The 12,500-nt window shown below is 35.3% G+C and overlaps 2 protein-coding genes across 2 annotated transcripts in view; one reads left to right on the top strand and one right to left on the bottom strand.

Annotated features, from left to right (window-relative positions):
- Window positions 1-12,356, top strand: part of LOC137640110 (glutamate receptor ionotropic, delta-1-like) — a 20,221-nt gene extending 7,865 nt beyond the window's left edge. Inside the window, exons 6-12 of the mRNA XM_068372580.1 lie at window positions 2,693-2,814; window positions 3,307-3,535; window positions 4,586-4,731; window positions 9,389-9,487; window positions 10,175-10,341; window positions 11,469-11,595; window positions 12,276-12,356. Of these exons, the coding sequence (XP_068228681.1) occupies window positions 2,693-2,814; window positions 3,307-3,535; window positions 4,586-4,731; window positions 9,389-9,487; window positions 10,175-10,341; window positions 11,469-11,595; window positions 12,276-12,356 (971 nt within the window). The remainder of the gene's footprint in view (window positions 1-2,692; window positions 2,815-3,306; window positions 3,536-4,585; window positions 4,732-9,388; window positions 9,488-10,174; window positions 10,342-11,468; window positions 11,596-12,275) is intronic.
- The window catches only part of LOC137640145 (glutamate receptor ionotropic, kainate 4-like), a 425,472-nt gene that overhangs the window by 363,387 nt on the left and 49,585 nt on the right, over window positions 1-12,500 (bottom strand). The gene's annotated exons all lie outside the window — the stretch shown is intronic.

The raw sequence follows: 12,500 nt of genomic DNA, 5'->3' as shown, positions 1-12,500 counted from the left end.
TCTACCAAAAAGACTCCAGCCTGTGGGCATTTCCCATTCCCATGGTCTCTAAAGGTTACAGTGTCGGACGGCCCACAGGTACTACCAGCACCTTCAAAATTCAAATAATGCCATGCAGGGACTTCCTTCCTAACATTGCATACATAGCAACATAAAGGGGGTAAAAGATACTTGAAAATTGATATCCAGAAGAGGCATTGCAAAATCTCATTATCAAAAGAGGACATAGAAAAGCCAGCTATCATTACAACCTTCAGTGCATACACTTTTAATTAATGTTTTATTGGCCTTTGAAACCCATGTGGCCCCAATCAAAGCCTTATGGAAGACATACTCGAAGAATTTTGCCGTTTTGAAGTTAACATCTACAACATCATGATTTTCATTCCCAACTATATACACACCCTCAAGGACGTAAAACAAGTTCATAAGAAGGTCAGATAAATCGGGTTTGTTGTCTGACAAGATAAGTGTGAGAGAGGGGAAAATAATATAAAATATCTCGGGCATGGAATAAGTCCTGAGGCCTGAAAGTGTTCAAGCACACATAACAAAGATCTATACCGTTGAGGATTTCCCATTGCCACTAAACATTGAAGCGCTGCAAGAGGTTCATGGTATGATCAACTACTATCAACATTTTGTAATAATCCTGTTTAGAATTATGTCTCCCTTCTATGAATGCTTAAAAAGATAACAAACATTATGCAGGTCAGATAAGCAAGAAACAGCATTTCAAGAAATCAAGAAAGCCCTTAGCTCTCCTCAAACACTAGTATTTCCTCTCTCTAAATGGTCCCTTACAATGACTATAGACGCAAGAAGCACAGCAATGGATGCAGTACTCGAGCAAGATACAGAAAAATTTAGCTAACCTCTAGCATATTTTAGTAATTAACTATCTCTAGCAGGCCACAGAGCCATTTAGAATTTCAGACATATGTTTGAGGGAGAAAATTTCGTGTTGCAAATGGACCATTAGCCCTAGATCCATGCCTTCAGAAAAAAAAGGCACATTGCTGGTCACCACGCCAGCAACAGCAGTTATCAATGATCGCCACATACTCCTTCACCATTAGGTATCTGAAGGGTTCTTTCAACAAGGTCGCATGATGACCTTGTCAGCAATGTTTGAATAGCCTCCAAATTGGGATATCATTCCACGGGATATCAAAAAACCAGAAGGACGACGAACACCTACTGCACTTCCAGCAAGAAAGTTCCGCTCTGTCGAGCAGGAATTTCATCATAGGTTTACAAAGATATCCAATCCCAGCAAGGCTAGTACCAGACGTCCTCACACCTATCTACCAGTGGTTTTGAAGGGAAAGAAATGGGCTTGCAAATAACTTCCATGTCAGACATCCAAAATTACAAGGCACACAGAATCCGGGATAGGAGAATTCGTGACAACCGATCGCTGCCTCGATCACATTCAAATCTACAATGTGGGACCCCTACTCCCATCTGAGGGATAAAGATACCTTTTTACCTTCAATCAATCGGATTACCGTATGGCCTGAAGCAACACCTGTCAAAATAATAAAAAGCTGTGCAAAATCCCAAGTATATAAACAATGATAGGAGGGTAACAATACAAAAGCCAACGGCATAGTCGAGCATTCCAATAGCTCCTTTGAAGCATTGCACACACCAAATGTTAGGATGGAAAGTGGATTAAAAGAATTTACAGGGATCACATTAGGACTTAGAACAGCCCCACAAACAGTCTTCAACACTTTGCAGGTGAACGCACTCTACAGATAATCATTAGCAATACCCGCAGCCATATTCCAGGATGCAAATGAACCAAACATCCCTTCTGGCATCCGTAAAGTAATAGAAGAAACTCTTCTAGCAAAAAGACAAGAAACCCCATGTCCTGCAAAACTAGAACGTACCAAATATGTATTCATCAGAACAAATTCAAATTCGCAGTGTCAGTGGAAGGTATAACTGCCTGGGTATCGGTAGACAGGATACATGCCTTAGGACGGTTCAGTCACCCATGCCTCTTTACGCAGGGGAGGAGTATTTATAAAAACCATTTACCCAACGCGTATTCGATTTTCTGGTTACAAAATCCCGACCTCCAGTGGACGGCAACAAACTCAAGACGACGCCGAAGATACTTTTGTATATTCCAGGAACGACGGTACTCTCTTTAAAACAGAAACTAACATTTAACTAATGATGAATATTGTAAGCTTTCAATTCAGATGTTTCAAAAGGTTTCGTTCCTATAAATGAATATTTCAAGCATTTATCGGGTTTGCAGAAACACAAGTGGATTGAAATTGTGTAACTTTTTGGATGTAAATATTTTCTGTATGGTACCTTTCTGCTATAAGATTGACTCTGAAGGAATATGAGAAAAAAGGACAGTTATTTTAGTAGGAATTGTCTTTTAATTGGAAAAATGTTTTGGATCTGTTTTAATGTTTCGTAAGATCGGCTCTGAAGGATAGTCAGAAAAAAAGACATTTTTATGGAATGTCCTAGCCAAATAAATCCTTAGAAAAATAAAGATATAGAGTATCAAGCACAGTCTAGCAGAAATCAATTTGATATAAAAAGGTTACTTGAAATTATTACGTCAAACGTTATCTTTCTATTTTTCAGCCTGTGCTTGTACTAAATTGATGCAACTAAAGGACTTTTAATTTTCTCTCTTATCCCTTTTCTCCTCCAGGGGCTCGAGAAGAAGTAATTGATTTCTCCTATCCACACTACATTGAAAGTCTAACACTGATCTCTCGAACACCAAGAGAGAAAAATCGAACGTTTGCCGCTTTTTCTCCCTTCACGCCTCTAGTAAGATACAAGTTTGCTCATTGTTACAAAATAAAAACATTAAATTACTCACGCAAATTTGTGATCATGGACATTTATTTAAGATTATTATAAGTTTTATGCAGTTTAAATCAACCTCTTTGGATTGTGTCTTCTAAATTATTTTTTTTTTCTCTGCAAGAAGAGCTAGTGGCCCTTGATATAACAACATTATAGTGTGCTTAAAGAGAAATATTAATTCAGTCAGTACCCGCATCCCAGTTTTAGGAGACAATATTTTTTTAAGAATCAAATCTTCAATTTTCCAAGTACTGTATTTCAGTCGATCATTTTAAGCTCTTCTTTCTTATAAATTGAGTAATTATAATTCTACAACAGTTTTATATTGTTCTCTGAGGAGTAATGTTTCAATATTGGACTATTTCAAGTAAAAGCTATATTTCTAATGTAACAAATGTATATACATAATCATTAGTATTATTAATATCAAACTACCTGCAACGTCTCTTTCAGGTTTGGTTTTGTATTGTAGCCACATTTTTACTGATGGGTCCCTTTCTGACCTTTGAGAGTTGGGTCATAAAGAAATACCAACCGAATCACCAAGTGCTCGACTCAATAGAAGACTTCATGTTGAATTTATTTGGAAGCTTACTCAAGCAAGAAAACCTAATTAACTCTCAATACTGGCCCCACAAACTCGCCTTTTTCTTTTGGTACCTGTTTTGCCTCATTATTTCAGGTGAATAGAAAATGGAAATTGTAGAGTAGAAATGTTATTGCAATAATGATCTGCATAATGAACAGTTTTAGAATCATATACATGGTAAAGTTATCCTGTTTCTAAATTTCAATTCGGACCATCCTTTCATAAGCGTCTTTTTTTAGCTATGGAAAATATAACTTCAAAGTACAAGTACATGTCAAGGTGAAAGTGAACTTTAAACTTGAAATAAATAATGAAGAGGATAACTGCCATAAGCTTCCTTGGTGAAATTATATGATGACTGAATAAAATAAGAGTGATAAAATCCATGAAAAGTTACCATGCATAAAATGTTGGACTGGAAAAAAAATCGCGGGACGATATTGGAAAGTAATTGATAAATATCAAGGAAAAGGATCACAAATTCTTGTGCAAAGTCTTACCAATTCATTAAGATTATTGAGTAGAGTATAAAACTGACCAAGTAAATGTATAGCCAAAGGAGTGATATGACTTTAAATAATAGCAAAACTAACGCCAGATTTTTTACATCCACCAATCATATCTAAAAAAAAAAAGATCTATTGAAAAGAAATATGCCCCTCCTTATACTGTATGTTCTGCTTAATGTTAATACATAGTTTCTTCTCCCTTTCACTATGGTTCCTTGTACGATATTATTAACTTCGACAACTTCGTTGCAGACGTTATGTTTTGATAGGCATGTATTTGTTTGTATGTCTGTCTGTGTGTTTGTGATTCACATAACTCAAGACTTGTTTGACCGAATCTGGTGACATTCGGTGGGATGATTGGCCATGATCCAAGGACAATTTGATTGGATATTGAGAATGATTAGGTCAAAGGTCAAGGTCAATGTAACGTAAAGATAAAAAACGTCTTTTTGCTATATCGTTGTCAATATCTATCTGATTTGCATGAACCTAGTATCAAAATGTGCATAATTCAATTGCCCATCTTGTGATACACAACATGATATAGACGAAGGAATGCACTCTACCAAGTGCCCATTCTAGTATTTTCTATATTCTTGTCTTTTCTCTGAATTATATTTTCTATTCCCAGTCCTCTACTCAGGAATGCTAACGGCAACGCTCATCATTCCATCTTTTGAGAAGCCAATAAATTCTCTGACAGATCTTCCTATGGCTATAAAGGACGGGTTCACTATCGTTGTAACAGACGATACCAGTGATGAATACATGTTTAAGGTTAGTATTGTATTCTAGTAATAAAGTTATGGGGTCATTTGACTGGCCAGAGTGTACTACATCGGATCCTTCTCTCCGGTTACGGAGAGAAGGATCCGATGTATTCTTTACATACTCTCCTCTGTCCTCATACAGCTGACAACACTGAGATTACCAAACAATTCTTCTGCACCTAGGGGGTTAGTGCACTATTATTGTTCAGTGGCCACTTTCCTCTTTGTAAGGGTAGAAGTGACTTTAGCTATAGTAAGCAGCTCTTCTAGGAGAAGGACACTCCAAATTCAAACCATTATTCTCTATCCTTTGATAGTGTCATAGCCTCTGTACCATGGTCTTCCATTGTCTTAGGTTAGAGCTCTCTTGCTTGAAGGTACACTCGGGCAAACTATTGTATATTTTTTCTCTTCCTCTTGTTTTGTTAAAGTTCTAATAGTTTATAAATATCTATTTTAATGTTACTGTTCTTTAAATATTTCATTTCTCCTTGTTTCCTCTTCTCAATGGGCTATTTTCCCTATTGGAGCCCCTAGGCTTATAGTATCCTGCTTTTCCAACTAGGGTTATAGCTGTAATAATAATAATAATATGATGATGACTGACGCCCTGATTTAGACAACCCCAACAATGAAGAGGACCTGGGGGGTGGCTTGAGCTACCCCAACAACATCGTCCATGCCCTACAAGTCCTTAAGGAGAGGGACTTAAAGAAGAGGATGAGGACCATCTTGAGGAAGCTGGTCACCCTTAATGGCGGGAATCTGCGGATCCCAGAGGCCCACCAGGAATACATCAACATCATCAGCTACGTCCCTACGCCAGCACAGGAGCAGATCCTTAAGATGGGACTCAACTCTCACTTTATCACCCAACCTAGACCAACCGACAAGTGCCTGAAGATAGTATTACTCCTAAACTCCATCCTCAACCTTCAAGAACGTGGTGCACTGCGGACGACTGATGCCCTTCAGCCGCTTCTGCTCGCTGAGGCCCTTACTAATAGGGGCAGGTACAGCAGCGGCATCGTTTCTAAGGAGATGAGAGCTGCTGCTAAAGAGCTTAAATAAGTTGCTGGTGTCACCGTCCAACAGGCCGACAAGACAGCTGCTTTTGTGCTCATCAACATCAAAGAGTACTACGAGAAAGTGGACGCCATCCTCGCTGACCTGACTAAATTCGAGCGGCTCACGAGCATCCTGTGGAAGACATCGAGAGGGAGGCAAATCGCACCATTGAGGCCATTAACGCTGCAACCACTGCCGTACATCTACCCATGATTTCGGGGGATTTTGGACCTGGTTACCTCTACGGCAATGTAAAGACTCACAAACAAGGCAACCCACTTCGACCAATCATTAGTCAATGCCCTACGCCGACATACCAGCTGGCCAAGAGGCTGAATGCGATTCTGACCCCATATGTCCCCGACGGCTACTGTGTGGCCTCCTCTGCCGAATTCCTAGAGAGGATCAAGGACATCCGTGGAGAGGGGGTCATAGCATCGATGGACATCGAGTCTCTGTTCACCAATGTCCCTGTTGATGAAACCATTGATCTTATCACTGATAGAGTCTACAGGGACGAGAAGACACCGGAATTGAACATCCTGACCCTCCTTGCCATCTGCACTAAGAGGGCCCCCTTTACTACTACTCACCATGGGCACATGCACCTACAGAAGGATGGCGTGGCGATGGGCTCGCCCTTGGGCGTGCTCTTTGCCAACTTTTACATGGGAGTAGTAGAGGAGAGGGTCTTCTCCCAAGTCGAGTGCCCCCTCGCTTACTTTCGTTACATTGATGATACCTTTGTCAAAGCTACTTCTACCGAAGCAATTGAGAACTTAAGTTGGACCTTCGAGGACAAAAGCGCCCTCCACTTCACCCTCGAAAACAGCGTGGACAACAGCTTCCCGTTCCTGGACGTCTTGATTTCTTCTACCAACAAGGGATTTCACACCACTGTCTATACCAAGCCTACAAATCTCGGCATGTGTTTGAATGGCGAGAGTGAATGCCCTGCCCACTACAAGGCCTCGACCATCAAGGCCTTTGTACGCAGGGCCTTGTCACACTGCTCATCATGGACAGACACCCACAAGAAGCTGGAAAGGACCACACAGGTCCTCATCAATAATGGCTATACCAACAAGCAAGTCCAGCCTGAAGTGAGGGCAGCTATTGACAAGTGGTATGGGTCCTCTGCGGTAGAAGGGTCCGACAGCGCCAGCCAGGAGTCCGACAACACCAGAGATAGGTCCGACACCTCCACCAATGGATCTAGTGATATTAAACTATACTACAGAGGCTTCATGCACGCAGAATATCAGCGGGATGAGAAGGCCATCAAAGAAATCATCACCAACAACATGTCACCTACCGACGAGACCACGAAAGTGAAATTTATCATCTACTATCAGACTGCTAAGACTCGCAGTTTGATTATGAAGAATAATCCAGCGCCCCCTGATAACGACCCTCTGAAGAAGACGATTGTAGTCTACTCCTATCAATGCCCAGTCCGAGGATGTATGACTACAATGAAGCTTTCAAAGAGGATTTCGTGTCACGTCCAACAAGGTGCTATAAGGAATCATGCCCTACAGCGACATAACACCCAAATTAGTCGACCAGACATCGTCGCTAATACCAAGATTATCAGCAGCGCCCCGGACAGCAAGCGCTTACGAATATTGGAAGCCCTATTCATCCAGAAAGAGAAACCTGTATTGAATATAACTCAAGAGATGTTTCTCCTGCCATCATGTTGTCGCATCAACGCTAGGAATCAAGAACAGGACCCCCAGAATGATGACAATCCCGATCCTGACACTCCTACAAATGAAGAAATCGTCCGGCCGAGCTCTGATTTTGGCGGCGAGCAAGGTCCGGAATCCCAATCTGCTTAGCGTGAGAGGAGCTTGCCTGACTTTTTGGCTGTCTCGGCACACATCCTGACCAATTAGAATTCAGGATCCCTTTCCATCTCTCAGCCCGGGAGACCAAGCCGAGCTCGTCGTACCTCAGCCACCCAAGCCTATAACCTCCGCTCGGCCAATCAAAATTCGAGGCCCCTTTCTACGAACCAGCGCCGGGATATACAAGGCCCCTGATCTAGCCACAGCCTCACTTCTCGCCTGAAGACAGAGCAAGCAGTTCCGAAACGCGTCGCGATCTACTCCTGGCTTTGTCTATTATATTTTTCGAGTATTTCTTGTACTTGTGGTAAATACTTCGAGTCTTACCCTGAACTGTATTTTTCACCTACCTGATGAACTTCGCCAACTTGCTAGCTGAATGTAGCAACCCAGAAAAGAGAATTGTCGGTAAAATTGAGAAATTGGACAAGAAATTGAATTCTGCCGATGCAGCAATGATATTCAACTCTACTTGTTTGAAGGAGGGTATCCTACCGAGATGATAATAATAATAATAATAATAATAATAATAATAATAATAATAATAATAATAATAATAATAATAATAATAGTAGTAGTAGTAGTAGTAGTAGTAGTAGTAGTAGTAGTAGTAGTAGTAGTAGTAGTAGTAGTAGTAGTAGTAGTAGTAATAACAATAATAATATCACTCTGGAATTCATAAAGTTCTCATTTCGATATATATTTCCTTGTTGAACTTTTATCATCCTCCTCAATATGACGAGTGACAACCTTAACGTTTGATCTTCCATTAAAACTCCTTTCTTTTTTATATGAGTATATGTTTGACTAATTTTTTTTTTTGGGGGGTGGGTGGGTGAAGGCTGAGTTAGTACTTATAAATAATACTAACTTGGTGTACCTCATGTTATTTTTTAATCAAATTTGATTTTTCATGGTACATTACATAATAATTTTCATTAAACGCACGCTTTGAACATTTTACTCATGTTATATACTATATCTATGAAAGATATATACTACAAGAAACATTTATTATTATTATTATTATTATTATTATTATTATTATTATTATTATTATTATTATTATTATTATTATTATTATTATTATCATTGTTGTTGTTTTTGTTGTTGTTGTTGTTGTTATTAATTGCTAAGCTACAACCATAGTTGGAAAATCAAGCTGCTACGTGCCCAGGGGCTACAAAAAGGAAAACAGCCCAGTGAGGATAGGAAACAAGGAAAAACAAAATATTTCAAGAACTGTGACAACATCAAAATGTATATTTCCCATATGAACTACAAACACTTCAACAAAACAAAAGGAAGAAAATTAAGATAGAAGAGCGTGCCGAATGCACCCTCAAGCAAAAGAACTATGTCCCATGTTCACGGATAATGAGACATCAGAACATGGGTTTTTTCATTTTATTACAAAAGGTTCGTAAGTACACTGTACGCAGCTAACACTCTCTCAGGTGAGAGCCTTGTCTACTCGAGAGCACAAAGGCAACTAACTATCCCTCGCTATCAAAATGCAATCTTGCTACAACAACATGCTAAATAGTTAGGATTTGTGGAATTCTCATGATTATAGAGTACATTTACCTTGAGGTAAACACATATCTTCATATAAGTATTAGGACAACTATAACCCAAGACAGTTGAAGATCAAAAAAGCATAGACTATTGCCATTTAGTATAATTCATAGAAGATAATTCTTACGAGAAAATGGTGCTAATGTACTTCTATATTTTTTACAGAATGCTAAAGAAGGTATTTATGCTGAGACTTGGAAACTCTTCAACCATAAAGACAGGGCGAAAAGCTTCGTACCTCACCCGTCATATGCCATGGATGGGGTAAGAAACTGGTTCAGTTTTAATTCAAAACCCATTTTATATTATATCTATATAATTAGAAATCATATACACTAAGAGTACTTGAAGGAGAAATTAGGGCAATTATTTTATACAGTTATTTAAATGTGTAATCCTAGATTTTAATTTTTAAGATGTTTCATAGAAATTTTATATTTAACAGAAATTTTCTTGGTAATACAATTATTTCCTACAGTTATTTCAATGTTCAATTATAAATCTTAATTCAAAAGAGACCAAATCGAAATTTCCTGAATTTTAAAAGAAAATTTCTTAGTAGGAAAATTATCTCATGTAGTAACTTAAATGTTCCATTATAGATTTTAATTCATGAGACACTAAATAGAAATTTCTTTGTATCTAAAAGAAAATTTCTGGTATTAGACTTGTTTCATAACAGTTATTTCAATGTTCAACTAAAAACTTTAATCTATAAGAGACTGCATAGAAATTTCCTGATATTAGAAAGGAAATTTCTTGATATTAGAATTATTTCATACAGTTATTTTAATTCAATTATAAATTTTAATTCATGAGACTAAATATATATTCCTTGATATTTGAAAGATAATTTCTTAGTTCAAATGAAATTTTCTCATTCTCTTTTATATCCCAGTTCCAGTTTTTATCTAACATTATTCATAATTCTATATTTCAATTTTTTTCAAGATTGTGAACGACCAACTAGTATTGATCAACGGTATCCTAGGAGCCAGATATCTTTCAATGAGGAGAGGCATACGAAGATACCACTTCGCCAGAGATTCATTTGCATCCCAGTACTACGGGGTCGCTTGCATCTCTGGAGCACCTTTTATGTTCTCATTCAACAAAATGTAAGTGTCATGAATCGGTGGGGCTTTAAAATTCATATATATATATATATATATATATATATATATATATATATATATATATATATATATATATATATATATATATATATATATAAATATATATATATATATATACATACATATAGATAAATAGATACTCATGCTATATATATATATATATATATATATATATATATATATATATATATATATATATATATATATATATTTACATACATATAGATAAATAGATACTCATGCTATATACATATATATATATATATATATATATATATATATATATATATATATATATATATATATATATATATCTATATTTATATATATACATATATATATAATATATATATGTATATATATATATATATATATATATATATATATATATATAATTTATATATATAATATATATATATATATATATATATATATATATATATATATATATGTGTGTGTTTATTTATTTATATATATGTATTTATATGTATATAGATAGATAGATAGATAGATAGATAGAGAGAGAGGGAAAGATATATATATATATATATATATACTGTATATATATATATATATATATATATATATATATATATATATATATATATATATATATATATACACACACACATATAAATGTGTGAAGGTACATATATATATATATATATATATATATATATATATATATATATATATATATATATATATATATATATATATATAATTTATATATATATATATATATATATATATACATAGATAGAGATATAGAGAGAGAGGGAAAGATATATATATATATATATATATATATATATATATATATATATATATATATATATATATATATATATATATATATATATATATATATAGATAGATAGATATATTAAATATATATACATATATATGTGTGTGTGAAGGTACATACATTATCCATTTTTTAAATATAAACTATAAGTGAGTAACATTTTCCTATGATTTAACATTATTTATTGAAAGCAAAATTCTTTCATGTTTTTCAAAGTAATTAATTCTATTGAACGTATCATATATAACTATATAACTATAATATAGTAATATACAGAATCATATCAATACTTTTTCTATAGATTATCCTATATGATTGAAGGCGGTCTAATCACCAAATGGGTTGATTACGAGTTCCAAAAGGTGGCTGGGAATAACATCGTTATAGAAAGGTCAGGGCCCAAAGCCTTTACAATTAAGCATCTTCAAGTAAGTATTTAACAACTAGACATTATTATTATTATTTTTTTATTACTATTATTATTATTATTATTATTATTATTATTATTATTATTATTATTATTATTATTATTATTATTATTATTACTATTATCATTATTATTATTATTATTATTATTATTATTATTATTATTATTATTATTATTATTATTATATAAGCTATAACCCTAATTGGAAAAGCAGGATGCTATAAGCCCTAGGTCTCCAACAAGGAAAAATAACCCGGTGAGGAAAGGAAACAAAGAAATAAGTAAACAACAAGAGAAGTAATGAACAATTAGAATAAAATATTTTCAGAACAGCAACAACATTAAAATACATATTTCCTATATAAGCCATAAATAATAATAAAAACAAACAAAAACAGAGGAAGAGAAACTAGATAGAGCAGTGTCTCACAGTGTACCCTCAAGCAAGAGAACTCTACCCAAAGACAGTAGACGACCATGCTACAGAGGTTAGGCTAATAATGCTTAAAATAATAAATATAATACTGTTTAATAATTCTTCATGTTATCATTAAAGCTGTTTGTACACCCAAAATAAAATGCTATAAGGAATGCCATAAAACTTCTTGGAATGAGCTAGAAAATAAGTATCGGCAAAAATGATAATTAACGAATTAAAAGTATTTTTCTTTTGTATTTCAGGCAGCTTTCTACATACTCACAATTGGTTACCTGGCAAGCATATTATTTCTAGGGCTGGAGAAACTATTTGCCCGTTTTTAAAGTCTCAAATTCCACCTTCTCAACACTGATGCCATGAAGCCCGTCTGTTACAATGATCAACATGTCAAATAGAAGATTGTTGCATAGGGTGACCAAATTAGTTTGCTACAAATCAATGGTCTACCAGAAACTATATTCCTAGCA

This window comes from Palaemon carinicauda, chromosome 1 (assembly GCF_036898095.1).
Source record: "Palaemon carinicauda isolate YSFRI2023 chromosome 1, ASM3689809v2, whole genome shotgun sequence".
In the NCBI taxonomy this organism is placed as follows: Eukaryota; Metazoa; Arthropoda; class Malacostraca; order Decapoda; family Palaemonidae; genus Palaemon; species Palaemon carinicauda.
Note: the sequence above shows the minus strand (reverse complement) of the source record. Positions and strands in the feature narration are given on the sequence as shown.